The following is a 26,063-nucleotide window of genomic DNA, read 5'->3' as shown; positions in this document are numbered from 1 at the left end:
CCATACAGATAGCTGAAGCCTGGGAAGAAAGTCTGTTGCTTCATTTATATCCACACCAGCAGCAGAATCACATCAGCTAGCTATACCCAGGCAGCTACCGGGCATGCATTGAGCAAGCTGCTACTCAAGAATCAATTAGGAGCTGTTACTGTCACTGTTACACCAGCAAAGAAAGTGAAAAATAGACACTTTTGCTGAAACAGAGGCCTGGATTTAGACACACTGAATTCTTCAGCAGTCAAAGTGAGCAGCAAGATGTTTCTACTGAATATCTAAATATAGTACATAAGCCCCGGTGTTAAGAACAGACTTAAAAAAAATATTTACTTCATTAAGTAACTGGGTTTCAAATCAAACTAATTGGCAAAAGCATACCAGAAACTGCATAGAGTCTGCTCACATCTACTTTTCTTTAAACTCTGGTTCAGGTAAAACTTAGGTTAGGAGCTTGGTTAGAAAGTGTGATTCACATCAGCACAGGAGAAATTTACCATCACAGCTTTCAGGACCTGGAGCAGGGGTTTGGTCCCAACTGTAGAGATGCTTGAATTTGACAAGGGTGCCTGGGGACATGCTCAAGGCCAGGCTGGATGGGACCTTGAGCAACCTCAGTGAAAGGTGTCCCTGCTGTGTGTATGGGGTGGCTGGAACTGTATGATCCTTGTGGTTTGTTCCAAGCCAAACCAATCTGTTTGGAAAGACTGGAAATCTATTTGCTTACACTAAAGCTGTTTTTTTTTGTTTTTGTTTTTTTTTTAATTTTATTTTTATTTTTAGCCACCAAGGCTTCCACTCTAGGATGTACAGTTCCTGAAGATCACTACTCCAGAACCACCTCTAAGACAATAACCACATTCAGAGTGAAAACAAATAAAACAGTACTGGGGCAGAATCAAGAAGTGAGGCAGAATGAAGTCAGTAAACAACCAGGACAGCTTACCATGGCAAATGCCTTCCTGCTGAACCAGTCCTGTGGGCTGTCCCTCTGGCTACTCTGCACAAGCTCTTCTACTGGGCTGCCTGTTGTAAAGCTTAAAGATACAAGCAGAGCACAGCATGCCAGAAGGAACCAAGAATTCATTTCCAGAAAATTAAATAAGAAACAGCAGATTCCAGCCACCATGAGTCTGCTGATGAAGGTTTAGATCTTGTCCCAACATTAACCCTTGGCTTTTCATCTCCAGATGTGGAGCAGCATGCAGTACCAGTCAGACATGTTCCCATTTCGTTGTAGAAACAGACACATTCCCTAGCTGTTGTTCACACAGACCATTTCTTTGGAACTCTAGACAACTTCTGAGCTAATTCTTGGGTTAATGGCAGGAAACCTCACTGCTGATTACTCCTTCACAGCAGTGCCACAACCACAAAGAACTACTCTAATAAAACTCACAGACTGCATGGAGACCAATGACAAGTGAGAGCCTGGAACTCACACATATTGAAACATACAGAAATGACTACTTAGCTAAAATGCCATAGATAAAATAGCAGAAGTTGTTCTAAGCTAGTTGGAGCTAAAATGTCAGAATAAGACATATCTTCTACTTCATGTCTTTCTTAACTGAAGAGTATTCTTCAGCAACTTGTCAACAGCATCAGTGATGCTTACATGTAAGCAGTACATTTGAATATGACAATAAGGATGATAATGAAAATTTGCTCTCAAAGGGCCGACTAAACAACAGTCAGAGAGAGAGTCTGGGGAAAACAGAGCACACAGAAAACACACCTGATATCAATTTCAATTTCATTAATTTCATGCAATGAGTGTGACCCTTATCTCACTGAAGTCTTTGGCACTCACAGTCCTGGCTGCAGAATGATTCTCAGCATGGCATCTTGTTGGAAGAACATGACTGGCAGCTGTAGAAGGATGCGGGATTTAATGAAGATAATGTAGGGGAAAAAAAAATAAGCTTTCACAAGCTCTTAAAATGACTATAGCAGCTGGAAATCTTGCCTACGTCACCCAGCCTGTCAAGCTTCATTTTGCAGAAATGCCCTCAACCCCAGTAACCCATCTGCAGTGACGCTGCACTGTTCTCTGCTTCACTGTCCAATTACTCTCACTGTTAGAAACACCTTCTTAATGATTTGAGATTTTCCCATTTCAGCTTTAGGCCATTGCACCTTGTCTTCACTTCTTCTGAGAATGTGAATAATTCCCTTATTTCATTTATACTATTATTGCTGCAATTATTTATAGTCTGTTATTGCAAATCTCTCAGGTCCCCTAACTGATATAGCTCTTTGAGCACCTTCTTTTCTACAATATATCTTACTTTAGTGGCATCACCCGTTACTATCTTTGTATCTTCCTCATTTTTAAAAAACAATTTTAACATTATGGGGGCTAGATTTCTTTCACCATTCCAAACACAGCAAGATTACAGCTACATGAACCTGGGAAATCGTGGGTGGGCTTTATGTGAAAGTGACAGATAGATTCAGAAGGCCTTTACAACACTTTTAAAATGGCAATTTACACATTTTAAACATGGAATTTTAAGAGCAAAGCTCCAATTATTTGATATTGCCTTTTCTTCATTCTCATGCTGCAAAACATGGGGACAAGCCATCATTCTTAAAATTAATTTTTAAAAAGTAAAACATGTTTTTATCTATCAAGGTAGTAGTGATTCCCTTCTACACATATAAAGATGAAATTCAAATAATGAAGAATATTTCCCTAAAATATATCAAAGTCTTCAATAATAACAAAAATTAATTAAGACATCCACAAATTTACCAGAATTGATGGTACATTACTTGATAAACGGCATAACCCATACCAATAGGGCTCAGGTTTAGGTTTGTTTTCCATCAAGTTTTTCACCTCAGAAAAGATAAGATCTGATCTGTATGATCATAGCTGAACATGATGGCCTCAAGTTGTACCAGAAGAGGTTTAGACTAGACATAAGAAGGAACTTCTTCTCTCAGAGAGTGGTCAGGCACTGGAATGGCTGCCCAGGGGGGTGGTAGAGTTGCCATCCCTGGCAGTGTACAAGAGGCATCTGGATGAGGAGCTACGAGATATGGTTTAGTGGTTTGCTGGTAATGGGAGGACAGTTGGACTAGATGATATTGTAGGTCCTTTCCAACCTTGTGATTCTATGATTCTATGATGAAAAATATTAGGTTAAAAAGGTTACTTATAACCTGTGATCAGCCATCAGACCAATTTATTTAATATCACCAACAACGTAGCCACAGAAAATAGAAAGTGGATAATAAAATTAAAGACCCGCATATAATAGAAAATCAGCCCCAAATTGAGAGGTAGAAAATGCCTAAAAACCCATCAACTGTCATGCAGGAGTCACCTCTCTCCTTTGATTATTCAGGTAATGGGTAAGTTCCCACCTCTTACACTTCAAATTAAATGCTGAGGTAGGGTAGATACCTACAATAAAGACTATAGAGCTATCAAATGAATCTGAAAAAGGGGCAGAGTCAAGGCATTTCTATCAAGGAGAGTACTTATATCAACATTAAAGGGCTGGGATGAGAGCTTCTTTGGAACTCTACACACCCTTCAACACTGTCTACTTTTCTGTTTTGTCAGTCTTGAGAAAGTTGGATTTGAAGCTGATGATCTGTCATGTGGCACTCCACTGGTGACAGGCACTGCCTATCACCAATAGAGTGCCTGAAAGTTCTGCTAGATTAGAGAAAGGAGGAACGAGAGCAGGGAGAGAAGGATGTTAAGTATGTTAAGTAACTGAAGAATTAGGAAAAGAAAAAAAAAAAAAAAAAAAAAGATCAGAAATGAATTTTGTGTAACAAGTAGAAAATAATTAGGTATCCCAGGAGCAAGACATTCAGGTAAACTTTGACAGAGTTTATAGCAAACTTCACTGTGGAAAGAAGCAAAATATATATACATATATATTCAGGGAATCCTCTGGGAAGGGTTGCAACATGATGCTCAACCACTCTATGGCTTCCTTATGACTTATATAGCATGACACCAGACTAGACTTAACCTTCCCTCCTAGCTTTCTGCCTAATATTATAAACAGATGCTTCCCCTTTTGAAAACATTTACAACAGGGGAACAATTGACCTTACAAGAATAAAACATATTTGTATCTATCCCATCCAGGTATGTCCTAAAATAGCCCAGGCTCAAGAAAGCAGAATTTCAATCAGCAGAATGAGAGCTAGAGTCCATTCAATTCCTATAAAGACTGATTTATATTATATTCTCTAAATAGGCAGAGAAGCAGAATTTCATGGCATCATTTCATTTCATAGCAGCAATTCCCTTGTAAGCAAAATCTAACAATATCTCAACATGTAGAACAATGTTATCTTGTATATAAATTCAAAGACACCAGTGGTGACAAACTTCAGTGTAATTTGAAATTTAAAGGAAGTGCTATTATACTGCATTTCCTCAGTTTGTAAATCTGTCTGCCACTTCTTGCAAAACACCACCTGCATCAGAAAATTTGACCATTTTCCTGTCAAATACTCCACCCCCTCTCAGAGGATGGTATCCAAAAAAAGACTGTGAAACTCAAACACATTGGGAAGAGAAAGGGCTAGTTAACAAAAATGGCAAGAGTTTACAACACCCTGAGGGATGAGAAATGAAATTTGCATTTAAAATATGAGTAGGAAACACACAGTGTGTCAACAGATCATTTTTTGCAGCAACCATGGGACATGGAAGACACAATCCACTGTCACTTTGAATAACTGATGAGCCCATTGTGTCTCACTATCCATGTCCTTAGCTTACTCCTTTTCCACTGCCAAGCAGAACAGTCTATCTGACCAACACAGACAACTCCCTAAGTACAGCTCTCCACTGCTTGCCCTTCTGCAGAGGAACAATTCTCTTTCACGCTTGCTACCATTTGTACAGATAAAGACCTGTTGGGAATTTTTAGTATTCAGACTAATCTTTTCCACGTTATTCTACAAATCTGAATGTCTCCAGAACGCTACAGATTATCTGTTTATGGGTTTGTCTTAAGGGAATATAACATTTCATGTATCTCCAGCTACACCCTAATCACCTCACTACCCAATTAAGAAACCTCCCTGTTAGTATTCAAAATCATTATGGTCCACTGCAAACTCTTCAGTAACATTTCTTTCTATTCCTCATTGTACTTTCCATACTCTATAGGCACAACAAAATCTGAAACATAAATTTATTCTGTTTGTTATTTTTAATATACACCACAATTTTCTATCCTTTCCAAAGAACCCAAGGAACCTTGTCATCCAAACACAGTTTTGGAACACAGATACCAGGTGGGTGTGTACTCCCACAAAATCACTATTACTCATGAGCACACATTAAGAAAATGCAAACAAAATTCCTCTTTATTTTTCACCAGAAAACTTAATATACCTCTTTATATACCTCTATATACCTCTGGATTAATTTCAGTGAACAATTTTATTAATAGAAGTAGGAAAAACTCTCCAGAATATAGCTCAGTTCCTATTTTATATTGTTGGATTTATGATGGACTCCATGATCTTTAAGGTGCTTTCCAACCTGAGTGATTCTATGATTCTATATTGGCCTACTATGTCAGAGGCAGATGTCGATGATATGGCAGCAGAGGTTGAACCTTCCCACCAGCACCTTGTTCCATGTTGTTGCCATGTGACAGATGGCAGCAGAGTCACTCTGACAAAACAGCAACTGACATGGGAGTGTGGATGAGGCAAAGATGCATCTCTGAATCCCTCAACACAGAAAAAATGGCACCAACTGACATTCATTGATGCTTGCTGAGCAGTGAGGTGTTGGGTGGTGCATTTTAGGAGTGGCAGCTGTGGGTCACTTCTGCTGGCGCAGATTGTTACAAGAGCAGCATGCAGGCTCTTGTTCATAGCTGATGAAAACGTACAGCTCATTGTGGTGAGTGTTGAAAAACAGTGATTTGTAGTTGAGAATCTGCTCTATCAAATAGTGTTGTGCTTTTTGTCATAGTGTCAACAGAAATAAATAGGAGGCATGGCTTTCAGAGCAACTTATGTATATAGAAAATAAATTTTGAGGTATCAGCCATTTACCTTATTACTGGAATCCGCATTGCATGTCACGTGAGGGAATGATATTTCTAAAGAATATCTTATTTCCAAAGATAAATATGAAAACTTGAAGTGCTGACATAGTTGCCAATGAGCTCATTGTACAGTGTGGCTGTATTTTGAAGCCACACTCCATCCCACATCCCCTTTCCCCATAGCTGAAATTTTACCATGCCCTAGCCAGGGAAAAAAAAAAAAAAAAAAGAAGAAAAAAAAGATAAAGAAAAAAAAAAAGGAAATTTTGGATTCAACAGGTGACTTTCTTGTACTCCTAATGATAACAAAGTACTGTAAGAAGTTGTATTAAAATCAAGAGCAACATATCAGTTGTCTGCTTCATCTTTATAACTCAGATGATGTTAATGGCAAGGGCAGGGGAACATGCTTGTGATTCTTATATTCTTATTTGTTAGTTATCCGAAGAACAACACAGGAAAGCTGTATTGTAAGTGTGAGGTTTTGTTACTATCACTATATTTTCTCAGGCTGCATGGAAAACACACAACACAGACCTCAGTAGCATTTTGAACAATGATATAAGCTTCCCAATAATTTGCTGAGAAACTTTGCAGCAATAACAAACAAACAAAACAAGCCAATTTGTCCTCAGACACAGGTATGAAATGATGTGGGTCAGAGGGATTCATGCACATACCTATTTTGTATTATTCCCAAAGGATGCATTCTGTCTCTCTTGGGCTGTGAACAGCTCTATTGAGGTCAGTTATATAGATCCTGTCTCTGCATTTCAGAAATGCAGCCATAAGAACAGCTCCTTTAATTACTGTCAGTTCAGGCATACAAGGATTTTAGGAGCAAGTGAAATCTTTGGTAGCAGAACATTCTGAAGACAAAATTTTTGCAAGTGATTCCAAGGCAGGATGCCATCCTGTGATACATAGCTGTTGCTTTCTCTACCCATGAGGCTTTCCTTTTCTTTATTAGATTAAGTTACTGCTGTAGACATATTCTCACTTTGTGTCCTTCACCAAAGGAACTGGAGGCAAAAGTCTGATTTAAGACCTGAGGGTGAACTAGTAATCCCAGTGTGCTTCAGGAACTCGCTTGGAAGAGAGGCTATAAGGTCTTTAAGGCAAAAAGATAACGGAACACCAAACACACTGAGTTCACACAGATTATATGAACTCTAGAAGGCCCTTTCGTGTCTTTTATTTTCTCTTTTGACATTACACTCTATAATAAAAACAGCCAACTATCCCAAAGAATTCAGGCCTATTGTAAATCCAAAGGCATTTTCAGGTGAATTGATGTTACAAAGTTTCTAGGTCCTTATATCTATCAGAATTCCCAAAAGGAAAGTTAATGTGATGCCATTTCCATTTTACTAGGGTCACTTTTCAAGGCAAAGGAAATGCCCGACTGGTTCACTAAGCTTCTTGGCAATCTTTTCCAGCTCTTTTTGCAAAGGGACATCACAAAATATTCATAAATGTTTACCAGTTATAGTGCATGAAACAAAATGAAGATGTGGAGACCTGTTTAAAAGAATGAGCGACTATGAAATTATTATGCATAATATTTAATACCATGTACCACTTGAGTCTTGACAGCTCTTTGCACATATGAACAGATTATTTGCAGAACACTCCACAAAAACAGCAGCTCTTCTCATCCCAAATGATGAAACCTGCAACAAAAAATTCCCTGTCTGACGAAGCCCCACTGAAATTGCCTGCTCAGTACTGCTACTGCTAGAAATAAATTTTCTGAATGCTCCTCTTTGGTCTTTCAGACAGTCTGATCTTAGCCCTGGATAATGCCTAAAAGCTTTTGGAAACATTAGCCCTGTGCTCTGCACATCATAGTGCACAATTAATAACATCATAGCAGATATGTAGTAATGTGAGCAACAGCTGGTGGACATATGCTGGTTAAGTGAGCAAGGGAAGCACTCTCTGAGAAAGCTCTTGGCCACAGGACCTTGCAGAACAGCGAGGGTAATGCCAACTCTCTATCCTGATGCCATCCTGCACTCCCACCTTATCACCCACCTTGTACCTACAGCTGCCTGACCTCCTGATAGCTGAAGAAGTTCCACTCAAACAGATGCAGCAAGGTCTGAAAGAGACTCAGAGCCACACACAAAAACAAAGCAACATTCATGCATTTCCTGAGCACATGATGAAAGGTCTCAGTACTACAAAAGCCATCTCACACTCTCCACAAGCTTCAGCACTCTCACTGAACCCCAGCCTCCTCTGGGTGCTACACCCCTCCATTACCACTAGCACAGTAGGACTGCTTTTCTCACAGGTGTGTGTATTCTCAACAGAAACTCACTGTTTTATTCTGCTTCTCTTATATAGATCTATCTGGGCTTGAATATTCATGCATGGCCAAAACCACACATGACTCACAGAAGGCACCACAAACCCTTCTGCTGCCATGTTGCCTCTGGAAGGCTATGGCTGTGCCAAGGCATAGAACCTCCGTGCAGATGTTTCCTGGCTCTGAGGGCACAGAGATCACCATATAACAAGTGGTTGGCTCCATGCCCCTCCTTAAAGAGGCAGGAATCCTGTAAGGATGCTAAGGAGGGGAGAGACCTCTTCAGTACAAGATCTTCTAGAGACAACACCAGATGTTCAGACTCAAGCACATCCAGCTGCATCTTAACTGAAATGAAACATAAAAAAAACAAACCAAACCAAACCAAAAATAACAGTATTTTACAGTAATTTCTCCTTTGGAAGTCCAAATGGTTAGATGTGGAAAGCAATGGATAATGCAGGTGACACTCCTCTCTCCTCAAGTGAATCTATAGCTCCCATAGACAAATAGGAGAGACTATCAACTACAAGCATATACTAAGTTATGTCTAACTGTGTTCTGCAGTGGAACTGGGGTCTTGCTGTGTGTTGCTGCACTCAGGTAATGAAATATTTCTATAATGGTAACAGGCCATTTGTGAAAATGAAGTTCAGTCTAGAGTATAGCAGACCATGCAACAGTGAGCAACCAACTGAAGGCAATTTGTCATGCAGAAGTTCTGCAAAGAGAACTATGTTTTCAGAGTACCAAGCCATCTTCCTGAGGACTCCACTCAACCCTCTTCTACATAATAGATTTTTCTTGTTTAAAGAAGCATATGTTTGCGAAGACATGGCTGTAGCAGCCAATGCCACATCCAAAGCAGAATGAGAAAGCAGAGTATCTTCCACCCTGCCTGAGGCCACGAGAAAGAAGGGCTGTAGGGAGGCAAACATAAGGAAGTGCTCTCTTCACATTTACCTATGCATCAGAAATACCATTTCCAGGTGGACTCCATTTACATGAAATTAAATCTTGCCCTTTTTAAACAGGTGTCTGTAACATCAAGCATTTGCTCATTTGGATGGCCTGGATGATCATTTGTTACATGCTGACGTGAAATAATCCACTCCGAAGTCATTAATGCAGTGGTGTGATTTGGCTCTAGTGGAATCACGACACAACTGGATACGATTCAAAAAGGGCTCCACTCTGCAAAAAACATAAAAAGAAACATGTTATGACATTTAAGCAGCATGGAACATCAAACAGTGCTTCATTCAAGGAATCACCCCATAACCAAAAGTGATCAATAACACCACACTAATACCAGTTTAATTCAAGGCTTTACTTCCAAGGAACAAAAGCACTCTGCTCCTCAACCATTTTTGGGTGAAGAAGCTCACTGAAGCTTCTGTTGCCACCAAGATATTAAAAGCACAGAACACTCTATTAATGTGAAGTAGCAGGACTACAAAAGTAAATATGGAACAGAATCACAGGGACTCAATTGTAAATTTTATTAGTGCTGTGAACAAAATCACATTTGCTTCTTAAGGATCCATCCTTTCTTTCTTTAATTCACCAAGATAGAACTGCATGTTCTAAAGGCTACACGTGCATAACAAAACCACCAATTCTCCTTCCTAAAATAAAAGGTTAAGCTTGTAATTACACGACCTCAGGCATATCACTTCTTGCAATTACTAACCAACTACAATCCCTGATCTGAGAATGCAGAAGTAGCGATTTTCCTCCTCAAAAAGCAGCACCCGCTTCGTTTAAGCCAACTTCTGCTTCGGGAGGGAGGAAACGCGCACAAGCACGAGGCGAAGGGACAACGAACTCAACAAATGCTCCTTTGGCAACAGCCATCCTTCGGCGTGTGTTCCGGCACGCCTGGCGGTGCTGCCCAGCACGGAGGGCCCAGCAACACCCCCTCCCCGCGGCGGGGTGCGGGATCGGCGCGTGCAGGAACAAAGCCGCTGCAACCCGGCACAGCCCGCTCCCACCGGGGCTGCCCCCACCGCCGGCCACGCGCAGGGGCTGTCACCAGCAGGAGGAAGGCCGGGGAGGAGGGGGGGGTGCCTCATCCCGCGGCACGCACCTCGCCGCCACTCACCGCGCCGATCCGAGCCGCTGTACGGGCGCAACAAGGCGGCCGCAGGTGCCGCGGAGGAGGAAGCGGGGGCGGGCGGCGCTGGTGAGCCAACCGGGGCCCGGCGCGGCGCCGTGAGTCACCACGGCCGCGCAGGGCGGCCGGGCAGCTGGTATAAGAGCGCCGCGGGGACACCCTCCTCCCGTGCCTGTCTCCGGCTCCCTGCTCTCTTCATCGCCTCTCTGACCGCGACGTCTGCACGCCCACCCTCCCCGCCTCTCTCCCTCTCTCTGTCCCTCAGCGCGGCGATGCGGTCGAGCCGGCAGCTCGGAGACCGGAGCGCGGCGGCCGGCGGCGGGTGTGGGGCGCGGCGGTGGGCGCTCTGCCTGCTGCTCGCCCTCGGCTGCCTGCGTACTGCCACCGACGGTGAGTGCGGGGCGTGGGGGGCTGGGGCGCGCACCGCCGGGGCTGCTTCCGCGGCTCCCTGGGATCACTTCTCTCCCTCCAGCCCTTTCGGTTGTTTTTGTGCGTGTTTCTGTGTGTGTGCGCACGTACGCGTGTTGTTCGGTTGGGGTGTGCTTTTTTCCTTTGTGCGGGGAGATCGGGGCTCCGCGGAGTGAAGGCGAAGCGTGGGGCCTCCGGGCTCTGCCTGCTACCGCCAGCCCCGCTGCGAGGCACCGCTTCCACGGGCGGACGGAGCACGCACGGGGCGCTGCGGGTGGGCCCGAGCCCGCGGCCGGCTCGCCCCTCCCCGCCCCAGAGCGGCTCAGCTGGGAGCGCCGCGCTGCCGCCGCTGCTGCGGGAGGTTTGGCGATGCCGGGCGGTGAGGGACGGTCTGCGCGCTGGGCGGCGGGGAGCGCAGCTTCGGGACGGCCCGCAGTGTCCGAGGGGTTGTCAAACTACTCGGCAACTTTGGCTTTGTGGCATCCAGCGGCGCTGGCGTGGCTCGTTTCGGGCCAGCTGTAGCCACCGTGGGGGATCTCCACCTGGCGGCGAGGTTGAGCCTTGCCCGCGCAGGAGCCCTCGCGAAGCGGGCCCGCACAGGTAGCTCAGACGGTGATTGTTGTCGATGTAGATGTGGTTCCCCCTGCAGCAGTGGAACTTGAACGTCAAGCTAGTTGCATGGTCAGTTAAAAATATTTTCCCTTTGACTGGAGGGGGTGATCAATGAATGGAACTTCCCTTTTTCTCCAGGAGCTGAGGTCTGCTAGGTGGGAGGTGGGTAGTTAACATGTGTTGTTGTACCTCATTTGAGCCTGGGAGCTGTGTGCCATAATGTCCTGGCAAACTCTCTGAAGTGTTTTGCTTTGGTTGCATTCTCAACGTTTGCTTATAGAGAGTTAGGCTTTGTAGTCCCAGCGGTGTGCTGCAGTTCAGACATGAGGTTTGCTGAGCAGAACCCAGCCAGGGGGCTGCCTCACAGTCCTCCCAGCAACAATAAGAAAGAAGTATATTTTCAGGCCATGCCTCCATTTCCCGTCCTGTAGGCTGCTCCCATGCATGTCTACAGTAGGCACAGGCCCCATGGTTATGCATCTGTAACACGAAGGTTGGAACTTGCCTGCACTAAAACCACTGGTGCACAGTAGTTAGAAATCATATGAGGAGTCAAGCATTGAAGGTAGCTCTAGTCCTCTGAGTTTCTTCATTCAGTTTGAGGTAGGGGCCTCTCAGAGCAGCTGGCTCTGCTTGTTCCTCTCTGTGGGTTTCCCAATCATTACTGCAAGCTTTTTTTTTCTGGTAGTTGGCGTCATATGACAGCATGCAGTGTCACATGTTTAGCTGGCCTTAGCGAAGTAAACTGATGATCCACTTAAGAAGTGGAGACAAGTGATGATGGCAGAGCTAAGGGGAAAAATTTCCTATGCTTTAACTTGGTTGGTAATGGTGACTGTTCCTTTACCTTGCTTGTAAGTTTGTTGCAGTTCTGAGTGGGTAACCAGGGAAACAGTACAGTGATGTTTCTTACTCTCGGCCTGTGTAGTTACTTGTCTTCTACCTCTTCCACCCAAAACTTATCCTAAAGTGGACAAAAGGTGTAAACATGCTTCTGATGAATGACCAGCACATGCTGAAAAGCTTTTGAATTAATGATTTATATCAATCTAAAAATCACTCGTGGTAGCATCTTGCCTAAATGTCTGCCTGGCACTGCAGAACTGTGCTTAGTGCAGGATGGGACTGTAGGTAGTGATCTGCTGGAGCTTGCTGCATGTGGCCTTCAGAGCTTGAGGGCTATCTTAAAGGAGCAGCAACAGATTATAACCTAGGTTCGTGAGTGTTTGGTGCTAGCAATTCCTTATTTGTTCACTGGCTGTCAAAAGTAGTTGCAAAAGATCAGCTGCAAGAAAAGCAGCACCTTTTTGGAATGCCTCCCTGTAGTTTGTGGAGTTATAGCTTTAACTCCCAGCTCAGCTTCTGTTCCACTTAGCTTTGTGGGTAGTTTCCCTGTTGTATTTGGTCAAAGTGGTGTTACTCTGTAAGCCGCAATATACTGTGCAAGCCTTTACTAAGTTATTCTAGCTTGAAATAGCATAACTAAAGACTGTGGGAGTTATTTTGGTATCTCCTGAGTGGCAGGCTTAGTCTAATAGCTCTAGCGTGCTATTTTGGGAAGGGTTGGCTGTTCCCACTCCGATAGCCTGGATAAGAACATCTCAAAACTAGCTGGAGTCAGTCACTTTGTGTTTTAGCTAGTAATACAGAAATAACTGGAATGCTGTGTGACCAGGCAAGCAGATGTCTACTTCTGTTAGAGGCAATTGGACAGCAGAGTGATGCCAGCAATAGCAAGCTGATAGCTGTGTCCTCTGTACCCACTCAGCTGGCTGAGGTCTCCCCTCTGGCACTACTAGGCAAGCTGCTTTTTTTGACAGCTGTTGACCAAGCAGTGTTAATGTTGAAAAACAGTGCTGCTGGCAACTGCCTGCTGGTACAATCCCTACCCTGAAAAGGAGTGATGGAAGTACAGAGCGCATGTGCTGATGTCTGATTGCTCTGGCACTCCTTAAACAGTTCCCACAAAACAAATTGTTTCAGCTTGATTCTGTCAGTGTTTTACTCAACCAGTAAAACTGCTGAAACTTCAGCAGAACTCAATAAGCTGCTGTTTCAAATCATTTACTTATAGCATGAATTTACATTATACAGTTGTCAAGTAAAACTGCCCTTGTTCTCCTTGCTTATGCTCTGTCCAGTGCTTGCTGTTATCTAGTGCCTGAGAGCTAATGATACAATGTGAAATGGATCCGTTTCAGAAAGTGGAATGGCTTCCCTTTATTTGGAAACAGTCTTGCATATTGTATGTTATACACAGAAGATATAAAATAGCAAGTTGGGTTCCACTAAAATTAGATGCCCTCTCAAAGCTGTGGCAGGCGGAAAAAGGGCACCACCATTACAGGAGATCAAGGAGGAGCAGAAGTTTTGCATCATGCCATGGATGTGTGCAGCCAGAATTCTTGCATATACTCACACACTTGCCTGCAAGCATTAAATGGAACAGCTCTGGCTTCTGTGCTGAAGAGGCACGCTGATGCTTTTAATGATAGTTGTAGCAGGGCTTCAAGACAAAGCATATTCCCTTGAGGGACAGGGACATACCGTTTCAGAATGGAAGATATTCTGGAAAGTGCACTTCAAGCATCATGCACAAAAGAGTACCTGACTGAAGCATATTAATAATCAGACTTAACAGTTTGGAGATGAGAGACTTAATTCCAGAAGGAAGTGATAAATTATTGTGCTCTCTTAGCATTACGCTTGACCTAGCTTTAATAATGAGAAAAAATCTGGATATGTCATCACACTTCCTTTTGCGTCTACTAAGGAATGCCTCTGTGGGGACTGTTAGCAGTCAGGTGGTAGGAACTAACTCTGTCCATTATTGTAATTTTACAGACTTTGGAGCTACTACTGCTGGAGTAATTTACATGATGGAAAAAATGTTGTTCATTACAGAGCAGATATCTAAGCCACTGCTACAAATGTCTTGGGGTTGTAATACATTAGCTTCAGAGTACTGGAATGCCAGTCCAGTTTGAAATTCAGTCATGTTTAAAAGCAGCTTGCTCAAAGTCTGAGTAGTTTTTAGAATGTCATGATAGGCTATAGGCAGCAGGAGCCTGTTCATGAGTATCCCTTTGCCTTGCAAACTTGACCCTGCCTTGAAAATAAAAGCTCAATATTGTGAACACTGAGACTGATTTACTGCTGTCTGCCAGGTAGACTGTTGAACTGCTTAATCTCTGCAGTTGTACAGTGAAAGAAAGCTTCTAGTTCTACTGTCGTGATTCACAAAGATGAAAACAGTAAAATAATACAGAACTTGGCATCAGCATGAAAACATCTGTTTATTGGGTGTGGGATGAAACAAAGGAAGTAGTGCAAGCAGCACAAGGGCTCAGATTCTTCTTTTCATTGAAGGTGCAAAAACAAAATGTGAAGAATCCCAGTTTGCATGTAGTAATGGACGCTGTATTCCTTTGCTCTGGAAATGTGATGGTGATGAAGACTGTTCAGATGGCAGTGATGAAAGTGCTTGCGGTAAGTACTCAAGCAGCAGTAATGTCTCTGCATCTGTACTCAGTAGTTTGCAGTAGGGGTTAACAGCAGGAAGCAGATAGCTGGAAAGATGCTTATTCTGACCAGCACTTTTTACATCTATAATGCAGAGTAGAAGACAAAATGCCTAGAAAAGGCTGGGGGACAATCTGGGTGCTCTGTATCAGTAGGATACAGTTGAATTTCCTAGTTTGTGGGAGTCTTCTGGAACTGAGAGAAAGGCTCATGACTAAAACTTTATTTGCTGCAGTGGAGATTGCCTAGAACAGAACTCTCTTCAGTTTTTGCTTGAAAACACGGTAGAAGCTTGTTGTTATTAGTATGCAACTCATGGCTATTGCAAGGTTAGATGTCCTGTTACGTATGAAAGTGGTTCTGCTGCATTTCATATAAACACTGATTCTAGCTCTGGCTGCCAACTCAATGTTTTTTTTGCAGACGTGGAGGCCAGGACAGATGACTAGACATACTTGGAGACAAGACAGAACAGACTTAATATCCAGCACTGGTGTGGCTGGACTGCTGGTCTGCTTGAGTTACGCAATTGGGTTACATAGTACCAAGCTTCTGTAATGACACCACAAATCAAATGCCTTGATAATGAGCATGAAGTTCAAAATCTTAAAATAGCTGTTAACAGACCTTAATTTAACTTGTGTAAATGAAGTCACATCTCTTCTACCTACCTAGCTACTTTCCTTTAACATTAGCAGTCCATTAGTATCTGCTTATGGGAAGGCAAGTGTTGGTCTGTATGCTGCATAACTCTCTGGGAACTGTTAAGTAGTGTTGTTGTTAGACTGGTGGAAGAAAGCACCAGACATCCAAGAACTGAGGTGGTTGCAGTGGTTTCCTGAGAGCGAGGCAGCTTATCTCTAGTTACCAACAGAAAAACTGAAATCTGGTATAAAAAAAAGAGCCTGTCCTTTTCCTTTCCAGTGAAGAAGACATGTGCTGAATCTGACTTCGTATGTAATAGTGGTCAGTGTGTGCCGAACAGATGGCAGTGTGATGGGGATCCGGACTGTGAAGATGGATCTGATGAGAGTGCTGAGCTGTGCCGTAAGTACACCTTTCCCATCAGTGTGGGCAAGCCAGCAGGTTATAGCCATTTGACTTCTTGCCTGCTTGCCCCCTGGCTCTCCTCCAAAAAAAAAAAAAGTTTCAGTTGTCTTGGAAATGCACCTTTATAAGCGCTAGCTTGGCTTTGTCTACATCAGGTTCTTGACAAGATTTACTGTTTCTTAAAAAGATTAAGAACTGGAAAATCTGCACGTGTACCTGGTTAAAGATAGCAAATATAAGGCTTTTGTTACAGTTTGGGACACTAATCACAGCACTGCAGGCCTGCATCTTGTTCAGAGTGAACACCATCCTCCAAGACAGCTACTTTGCAAGTTGACTGGGGTTAGCCATAGGACCTAAGTGACTGATTTTTGAGCTGGGGAGACAGAAGCAGAAGTACTAATCCCTGATTGTGAGGTTAGTAACCTTGGTCCTATGTACAGTCCTAATCAAGGGATACAGGTCTGTGGGACCTCTGGAGTTTCATTCTTTATCTGTAGGACCTATGCTGAGGAGCAATCACTGTATTTCAGTCTGGAGTTTAACTTCACTTCGTATTCACTCTTGCTTACTACTGTGTGTTGCACAGTCTTCTACAGTTTAACAGTTTGTGATGTTCAATCACAAAAGCTGCTTTGACAGAGATGATTGTAAAAGATGCTTCCAGTTCTTTATTTTTTAATGAATTCTAAAGACTAGAATAACCTCTTCCTTGGATAAGCCATTGATTTCATTGAATGCTGGCATCTAATTCTGACTGTGATCAGAGCAGAAACCTTTCAGACTCAACTTTCAGGGCAACTGCTAAAATCCAAAATCAGTAGCTCTTAAATTTCAGAACTCTTAAATTGAACTTAAACTTTTTTCAATAGATATGAGAACATGCCGGGTAAATGAGATCAGCTGTGGTCCTCAGTCAACACAGTGTATCCCAGTGTCCTGGAAATGTGATGGTGAAAAAGACTGTGACAGTGGAGAAGATGAAGAGAATTGTGGTAAGGGATGAAATGGTGGCTGCATAACTCTATTTGAAATTGACTTGTCTGAAAAGGAGCTGGCTGGACAGTATACCTGGGAAGATAAATTCCTCATATTAGTATTTCCATAAACTGATTTGTATTGCAGCCCACTTGACAAAGCAGACCTGTTCTAAGAGTCTTCTATGCTTTGAAGTTAAGAAGTAAAACAGTATATTCAGCATCTATTTTGGTCTCTGGCTAGTTTTGGCAATAGCTGTAGACTTAGTTACATATCAGACAAACCATCAGAACTTGTTCTTTTCAGTGTTTCTTAACATGTAAATCTAGTTGCTGTCTATATTAAGTTTGTCTCCTAAAGATGTAGCTGGGATTTGTGGACAAGGAGGCAGCTAATCTACTACATAGCTGTGTTCTACAATATTTTGCACTTATTTGAAAGTGTAGACTAGGGAAGCTGGGTTTCAAGTGTTAAAGAGCAAATTCGAGTCAGTCCACAAGTAAAGCAGAAGCTGCCAATTAGAGTACAGTGTTCCTGGCTTGTTCTAATGTTTTTATTGCAAATGAGTTGCCTGAGGTGTCCTCAGATAAATTTGCTGTAAGCAGAGTTACAGGGCTCCCTTCTGCCACAGCTACCTTGCCTGGATGGCTTAATGAGTTACAGATCTTTGAGCTTGTGCTCTGCATGTGTGGGGTAGCATCTTTTCTAACAAGCAAATGATTTAATCTGTTAAGTAAATTTACAGACAGCATTTCTAATGAAGTTGATAGAGCTATCAGCCAAGGTATACTGAGCTGCTAGCTACAGTGCTATAAAACCACTGTTATCTGTATCAGTGTAAGTTCTGTGACTGCTTAATGTCACAGGAACAACTTTTGCAAGATCTCAATCAGCTTATCTTCAGTGGCCAAGGTAAATGGACCACTGCTGTCCTGAGGATCTGTACAAAACACTTCAATTTCAAACTACAGAGCATGCTGACCATCTGGCTGCCAATGTCTTAGACCATACTCCAGAGTTAGCAATTCTCTTACCTTCTGTCTCTGGTTCACAGGTTCTGAGCCTGTTTTCCTAAGGGCTAGCATGCTAAAGCAGAACAAACAGGAGGTTATTTTAGCTCAGTAGCTCAGGACTGATGTTTCTCACTCTTAATGCTTAAGACAAGGAGAATTGTTCATATGTCACGTGTGTATTGTAGGTGATCAATTAGATTATCCTAAAGCCTTCTTTTTGCAGAATGTTGACCTAGTGTCAACTCACATCTGATGGAGCAAAGAAACTGAAAAGCAAAATATGTTCATTCAGAAGTCTTCCTGTGATAACCTGCTAATATTTTTTCACTCCTGTTACTCCAGGCAACGTGACTTGTAGTGCAGCAGAGTTCACATGCACTAGTGGGCAATGTATTTCCAAGAGCTTTGTCTGCAATGGTCAAGATGACTGCAGTGATGGTAGTGATGAGTTGGAGTGTGCACCTCCAACATGTGGTGTTCATGAGTTCCAGTGCAAGAGCTCCACTTGCATCTCTGCCAGCTGGGTGTGTGATGATGATGCTGACTGCCCTGACCACTCTGATGAATCTTTGGAGCAATGTGGCCGACAGCCTTTGCCTCCTGTAAAGTGTTCTACCAGTGAGGTGCAGTGTGGCTCAGGTGAATGTATCCACAAGAAGTGGCGCTGTGATGGAGATCCTGACTGCAAAGATGGAAGTGATGAAATAAACTGCCGTAAGTTAGCTTTATTCCTCTTCTATAGGAGGTGTTCCTTGGCCCCTCTTTTTTTCCTTTTTGCAGACTGCAGGAGTCAAATTGTCTAATGGCTGTCCCCACAGCTTCTCGGACCTGTAGACCAGACCAGTTCAGATGTGAAGATGGGAACTGTATCCATGGGACTAGGCAGTGCAATGGTGTGAGAGACTGTCTAGATGGCACTGATGAAGCAAACTGTAACAGTGGTAAGTGTGCAGATTAACAAGACTGAAGACTTGCATAGTTTCTGAAGCTGGCAGCCTCTTCATAGTCTTCATTATTTCAGTTATTCAGTGTTCTGGACCTGGCAAATTCAAGTGCAGAAGTGGAGAATGCATAGATGTTAACAAAGTGTGTAACCATCAGGGAGACTGCAGTGACTGGAGTGATGAGCCTCTCAAGGAATGTAGTAAGTGAACGAACTCCTTATGTAGTACTGACTACTAAACACTTCCTGAGCTGTCAGTTGTTGGACTGAAATACTTATCTGTATTTACTTAGTAGCAAAAATAAACAAGAGTAACCCAGTTAATAGGGCTGTTGTTATCATAGTCAAACTGACTATTGGGATGACTTTGTGACCTGAAGGCACTTGAGGCCATTAAACTCTGAAGGTCAGAGGAGCCTCAGCTGCTGCTGCCCACTTAGAACACAAGAATATTGATAGCTGGTCAAATGTGGTCTTGAGCATCTGGTACAGCACTCAGTGACTAAGATTTCACGCCTATATATGTATGCTGTTTAAGAAATGACCTGTTCTTCTCTTCCAGACATAAATGAATGTTTAGTCAACAATGGTGGATGCTCTCACATCTGCAGAGATCTTGTTATTGGCTATGAATGTGACTGTCCAGCTGGGTTTGAGCTTGTAGACAAGAGGACGTGTGGAGGCAAGTATCAAATCAGTTAATAGTGAACATATGAGTTGTACTGTAGATGAGAACAAAATGAATTTGTCTTTACAGATATTGATGAATGCCAAAATCCTGGTATCTGTAGCCAAATCTGTATCAACCTGAAAGGGGGATACAAGTGTGAATGTAGCCGTGGCTATCAGATGGATCTTGCTACAGGAGTGTGCAAGGCTGTGGGTAAGTATTGGCATGAGACAATAACCATAAGCCTGGAAGTCATTCACTTTTAAGTGAGACAGTTAGTGACGTACATTTTCATGCTGCTGTAGTTATGACCCCAACTGTGCTCTTAACAGCATAACTTGAATAGGCCTGAACAGTCCTAACATTCTGAATAGTGCTATGACATGCCACTTAAAGCTACCATGTCTACATGACAGGTTTTTTTTTCCCAGGGAGGAGGGTGCTCACCATGAAGGGAGAAAAGAATGGGGTATGATACAGCTAAGATGTTTGTCAGTATCCATTTCCAAGTGTGAAATAGCAGATACTAAATATGACTCCTAAAAAGCTGTCTTAAAGACCATTGGTATGTGACTTGATGTCTAGAAACATAGTTAAATAATTACTTTTTCTGCAGGGAAAGAACCATGTCTGATTTTCACCAACCGACGGGATATCAGGAAGATTGGCCTTGAGAGAAAAGAATACATTCAGCTAGTAGAGCAGCTAAGAAACACAGTTGCTCTAGATGCTGATATTGCTGAGCAAAAGCTTTATTGGGCTGACTTCAGCCAAAAAGCAATTTTCAGGTAAATGGACTTATCCTCTGACTTAGTTCTACCTTAAGCATCCTGTATTTTACCCAAGATTCTTCTGTAGGCTTTTGTGCTGAGAACTAGATTACCGATGACCAAGACTAAGCACAGCAGGTACAATCTCCTGGAGCTAGCATGTGTATACTTGTTGCACTTCTTTGTATCTGTTTCAACTGTGACCTTTTCATAAGGTGCCTGATTTGCAAGTACATCTTCTAGATTGCATGCAGCTCCTTGGCAGGCAGCTTTTGCTGAGGTGTGCAGAGCTGTAGTCTGTTAGGACAAAGAGGGGTAAAAGCAAGTAATTTTTGTTTTCCAGTGCCTCTATTGATACCCGTGATAAAGTTGGAACACACACTAGAATCCTAGACAACATACACAGCCCTGCAGGAATTGCTGTTGACTGGATTTATAAGAACATCTACTGGACTGACTCATCTGCAAAGACCATTTCAGTGGCCAGCCTGAATGGCAAGAAAAGAAAGGTTTTATTTCTTTCTGATCTGAGAGAGCCAGCTTCTATTGCTGTAGACCCTCTCTCTGGGTGAGTGTTTGTCCTAGTTCTCTGGAAAGAACAAATCTACTATCTACTCTGTGTTCTGATAGTCAATTTACACAGCCTTTGTCTAGCTACTTGTTAGCAAATGTAATAATTAAGAGTGATGCTACAGTATCTATAGTGTTATATAACATAAATTCTGCTCCACAGCTTCATGTACTGGTCAGACTGGGGTGAGCCAGCCAAAATTGAAAAAGCAGGAATGAATGGATTTGACAGACAGCAGCTTGTGACAACAGAAATCCAGTGGCCTAATGGCATTGCTCTAGGTATGTTGAGTTTGTCTCTGTGCCACAGGTATTCTGGAGCTTTAGCAGTTTGTTCGCTACAGAAGCCAAGGTCATCGTTCAAATAACTATTTTTAGCTTTTGATACTGGGAAGTTTTTGCATGCCTAGAGACACTACAACAGGCACAGCACTTCAGATGCTGAAATGGTAACTTTCCCTGCGCTGTTGTGTATCCTACCTAAGGCATAGTGCAATTAGGCAGCACTACAGCAGTTTTCTGTATTCCCATGTAATAAGAAACTATATGGTAACACTGCAACAATTCTTGAGCGTGTGGGTGTTGTAGCTTTTGCAGGAAACTCTAGTGGTCTTACACACATAGCCAGTAATTGGTGGTTTGTTTGTTTTTTTTTTTTCTCCCATCCTAGATCTTGTAAAAAGCCGTCTGTATTGGCTAGATTCTAAACTACATATGCTGTCAAGTGTGGATCTGAATGGCCAGGATCGCAGACTTGTGCTGAAGTCTCATATGTTCCTTCCTCATCCTCTTGCTCTAACAATATTTGAGGTAAGAATGGCTTGCTGCAGTACTCGTCAGAACTCTTCTTCCAAGTATGTGGCTAGCAATTATGGTGCTGAAAGAAATACAGAGATTATGGGAGTTAATGACTATTTTCTAGGATCGTGTATTCTGGATTGATGGAGAGAATGAGGCAGTCTATGGTGCCAACAAATTTACTGGAGCTGAATTGGTTACCCTAGTAAACAACCTCAACGATGCACAGGACATCATTGTTTATCATGAACTTGTTCAGCCTTCAGGTGACTACTAGACTTCATAGTTCTATCAACATATACTTGCATGAAGCCTGCTGTGATTGTGTGTTAGCAAATGGTATCTTCCCCCTGTATAACTATCTAATTCATTTTGGTACTTGAAGCTTTTAGTCTAGCACACCCACTGGGTTTGAGAGAGTCTAGTTGCAATTTTTCTTGCTTGGGCAGATTAGATATAACCTGCAGAGATAAACAACTCAACTAGAGCAACTACTGAGCAAAAAATTATGCTGTACCTTTGGAGCATGAAAGCTCATTCCTGTCAATCACTTAAAATGAACCTGTACCAACAGGCAGGAACTGGTGTGAAGAGAACATGGTAAATGGAGGCTGTAGTTACTTGTGCCTGCCTGCTCCTCAGATAAATGAACACTCTCCGAAGTACACTTGTGCATGTCCTGCTGGATATTTCTTACAGGAGGATGGTCTGAGATGTGAAGGTATGATTAAAAAACTTCTTTCAGGATGGATGATGGGAGAATTGGAATCATGATACTAAGCCTGTAAGAGGCAAACATGACAGTACAGACTGACAGCTTTGCATGAGTAAATCTTATGCAACTTCTCTTAGTGAGGGTGGTCTTCTGGCATGCATTGAGCTACCCTCTAAGTCTGCAGATATTGTTCAGAGTTCATGCCTGGCTTCTGTATCATCATCATTTGCAATAAGACCTTGTGCTTCCACAGCTTTCTGCAGACAGCAGGCATATGCACGAAGCCTACCTAGTCCTTTTGTTAGAAACCAGGGGTATAAACTAACATTGCTGTACAGTGATTCAATCCATTATCTTGAAATGGTCATGGGTTAATCTTGCAAGTTTGTGTATTTCCTTTCCAGTTCCAAGCAAACCTGCTGCTGCTTGTACACTGATCTCTGGCTGTGTGGCAGACTTGTGTGTCCAATCTAGCAAGAGTAGGATCTCCAAAGTGTCACTCAATAAATTGCATGTTGATTGACTGCTACAGTCAAAGCAGTGAATGTGAGGACATGGTTCTCCATTGGCTGAAGGTAGTGGCTGCTCTATAGGATGGATGTCAAAGGCTGTATTTGACCTGCAAGCTTTATGGAATCAAATATTCTACAGAGAGCGTGAAATGAGTAGGGTGGCTTATATTTTCAATTACTTCAGATAAAGCTTATGCCTGTTTAAGTGGCTCACGTGGTTCATGCAATCATTTATTTTTTTTTATCAACACTTTCAATGGAAGCTGTACTTAGTAAAATAACTAATGTCAATGTTTCCAATAAAGCTAACAAGCTGCATGACCATTCTGCCATCTGCTAAACATTTGCTGCCATGGCTGTCATAGTTAAGCCATTGCAGAACTTCAGGATTAACTGGGTTCTTGGTCTATAATTAGTTTCAGGTACTGGAACAACTGTGACTTACACTGAGGCTAAAGATACCAGCACAACTGAAAAATCTCCAACTGTTGGACTAGTTCCTGGAGGTACTGGTCCCATTAACTCAGATTACTAAACAAAAGATAAGAGAAATGCAGACTAACCCACTAGCATACTTGAAATCTTCTTTGCATGCAAGTAGAAAAAAAACTACTTCATGTATGTAGTAGAAATACAGCAGCTGGAGTATGCGATAAACATAATTTGTTCTTTTATGACTGCATGGAACCCATAGGTTCCATGAAATGCCAAGAGTGCTCAGAGAAGGGCAGCAAAAAATCTTACTGCTAAGATAAGATGAAGCGTCTTAGCACTGTTCTTGTATAACATTAATAATGTTGGAGCAACTTTTAGGCTTAATGTCTTAGTAAGAAATCTGAATAAATCTGCTACCTTGTGATTAAGAAACCTTACTACCTTATGAATTATTGTGCAGGATTCAACATCAGTAGTGTGATGTCTGAAGTAGCTGCAACAGGAGCATCAGGAGCTTGGGCTGTTCTTCCTGTCTGTGAGTACCATGTGTTGAGATCCTTTTTGGTGGGATAAGCTCTTTTTGTTCATAAGTTTGACTTGATACTACTCTATACTTAAAACGTATGTTTCTCCCTGAAGTATTGCTGGTGATGGCTGCAGTGGCTGGCTACTTCATATGGCGTAACTGGCAGCACAAGAACATGAAAAGCATGAATTTTGATAATCCCGTCTATCTGAAAACTACGGAAGAGGACCTCACAATTGATATCGGCAGACACAGTGGTTCAGTTGGACACACCTACCCTGCAGTAAGTAAACTGATTGATATATGCCTGAGGTTTTGGGCTAGTCCTCAGAGTGGATGTAGCAAAGAGCTGCCAAGTGACTTTCAAGATGAGGCTGGATTGGGCCCTGAGCAACTTGATCTAGCTGTGCATGTCCCTGTTCATTGCAGGGCAGCTGGACTAGATGACCTTTAAAGGCCCCTTCCAACTCCAAGGATTCTATGATTCTGTAAATTGGGAGAGGTTTCTGTTCTGGAATGCAGAGACATACTGACTGCACTGAAACTACTGGGCTGAATCAATTCAGAGCTCATACTTTTAATCAAGATTTATGTCGTAGTCGGCAACTGCTACTGTATGACTGGGATGGAGTAAACCAGTGTTGAGTATGGTTTCTAGTCTGCAGAACTAGAACCTACTTCGGACTGCCCTGTAGTGAAGACTTGCATTGTTGTCCTTTATTGGTAAAACTGTAGTTAACAAACACTTTTTCTTTTTACAGATATCTGTTGTAAGCACAGATGATGATATGCTGTGAGCACTGGATCAGCAATCGCTTTCAGTTTACTTTGTGTTTTACACTTACGGGGATGATAAACATGCTTGTGGCTGAAAGACTTCCTCCATTCTTGGAAGAATGAAGAAACTTTCTCTGTGTATGGAACACTTACATAATTAGCTGTTTTATACAGCTTAACAACCAACTCTGTAAATACCTGTCCACAACAATTCAGCTTTTAGTGGTTACTATTTTATCAGTAACCCTTTAATTGGTCAGTCAGTAACACCAGTGGCCAAATACAAAGCACTTTCCATAGAAAGCCATATTCCAGCCACAACTTGTGCTATTGTGTAACAGCTGTACATATCTGTATATGCCACTTGTAAATATTATTCCTGGAAGATCACTACCAAGCACTTTGAAATACTTAAAATGTAAATTATTGTACACTGTCTTTTTCAATGGTTGGGGCAATGGCAATAGGAGAAAACGGGTTACTATGATTGCCAAAAATTTGTAAGCTAAGTAATTTTGTATGTATGACTGAAACAATCTTGTCTGTTATCTCTTAGAGCTCTACAGGTATGAATGCTCTTTGAGGGAACCACTGTAAATCTGAAATGTGGAGAAGGGGGGGAAATAAAAGAACAAGCACTTAAAGTATCGGTCTCTATTATTCTCCTCCCTCTGAAATGGAACATATCTCCAGAGCTGGGCAGTGGGCTATACTGCGACTGCCAGTCAGAGTGTGAAGTGATGGCTGAAGTTATTTTAGCAGTACCCTTGGACTGTTAAGGAAGTACTGATCTGCCAGCTGACTGAGGAGGGGTCTGGCAATGTCTTCTTTTGTAAGAGTCCAGCTGCACAACTAGAGTAGTTTGGTTTTATGTTGGGTTTTTTGTTTTAGCCACTATCGCTCAACTACACTTCCATGCACAAGAGGTAGTACTGACAGATGCTGTGTGCCAGAGATGGGTATCAAAGCAGTGTCAGTCAGGTAAATGTATATGCCCTGTGCAGCGCAGGCTTGCAGTGATGCAAGTTGTTAGCCTTTATTATTGATGGCAGCTGCAGTGCAGGTAGCATCTTAGTGCCTACACTTGTGTGAAGAAATAGCAGAGATGTAGCTTCATTGTTCTCCGTGGCAGCCTGCTCTGGGACTCTCAGGGCCAAAAAACCCACATTGCTACGTCTGTGAGATTGTGTTCCCTTCCCTTTTGGAGCAACTGCACCATCTGATTTGGAGTAGGAGGGAACTGAGCCATTGTGTGAGTGATGCTGATCCTTGTGCTTTATGACTTCTGGTGCT

At 42.5% G+C, this 26,063-nt stretch overlaps 1 protein-coding gene and 1 long non-coding RNA gene across 6 annotated transcripts; one reads left to right on the top strand and one right to left on the bottom strand.

Annotated features, from left to right (window-relative positions):
• Positions 1 to 7,202: 7,202 nt before the first annotated feature.
• Positions 7,203 to 10,365, bottom strand: LOC107306096 (uncharacterized). Its single transcript, XR_014940098.1, has 3 exons — positions 10,049 to 10,365; positions 9,319 to 9,549; positions 7,203 to 8,703 (listed from the first exon to the last, which is right to left on the bottom strand). It is a non-coding gene; the product is annotated as an uncharacterized LOC107306096 (long non-coding RNA).
• Positions 10,366 to 10,478: 113 nt separating this feature from the next.
• VLDLR (very low density lipoprotein receptor) lies at positions 10,479 to 25,414 on the top strand. Of its 5 annotated transcripts, XM_015848917.3 has the most exons (19): positions 10,490 to 10,861; positions 14,861 to 14,980; positions 15,938 to 16,060; positions 16,936 to 17,058; positions 18,397 to 18,768; positions 18,873 to 18,995; positions 19,076 to 19,198; positions 19,560 to 19,679; positions 19,755 to 19,880; positions 20,284 to 20,455; positions 20,781 to 21,005; positions 21,171 to 21,289; positions 21,678 to 21,817; positions 21,930 to 22,071; positions 22,380 to 22,526; positions 23,449 to 23,538; positions 23,928 to 24,002; positions 24,107 to 24,276; positions 24,755 to 25,414. In XM_015848917.3, exons 1-19 carry the CDS (start codon positions 10,744 to 10,746, stop codon positions 24,788 to 24,790), a joined length of 2,664 nt encoding a protein of 887 aa, XP_015704403.3. In that variant the 5' UTR covers positions 10,490 to 10,743; the 3' UTR covers positions 24,791 to 25,414. The 5 variants fall into 5 exon arrangements, with proteins under 5 accessions (XP_085386855.1, XP_085386853.1, XP_085386852.1 ...); XM_085530727.1 differs by lacking the exon at positions 16,936 to 17,058 and having other exon boundaries at positions 10,482 to 10,861; XM_085530726.1 differs by lacking the exon at positions 19,076 to 19,198 and having other exon boundaries at positions 10,482 to 10,861.
• Positions 25,415 to 26,063: the final 649 nt, after the last annotated feature.

Source organism: Coturnix japonica, chromosome Z (assembly GCF_054131305.1).
Source record: "Coturnix japonica strain WE chromosome Z, WE-NBRP24, whole genome shotgun sequence".
Taxonomy (NCBI): Eukaryota; Metazoa; Chordata; class Aves; order Galliformes; family Phasianidae; genus Coturnix; species Coturnix japonica.
The sequence above is the reverse complement of the archived record's forward strand: the minus strand, read 5'-3'. Positions and strand labels throughout refer to the sequence as shown.

Coding starts and splice junctions, on each gene's coding strand:
- VLDLR (XM_015848917.3), top strand. CDS start 10,744: ATGCGGTCGAGCCGGCAGCTCGGAGACCGGAGCGCGGCGGCCGGCGGC. Junction 16,061..16,935: donor TGAGAGTGCTGAGCTGTGCC/GTAAGTACACCT, acceptor TTTTTTCAATAG/ATATGAGAACATGCCGGGTA. Junction 24,277..24,754: donor TTGGACACACCTACCCTGCA/GTAAGTAAACTG, acceptor TTCTTTTTACAG/ATATCTGTTGTAAGCACAGA.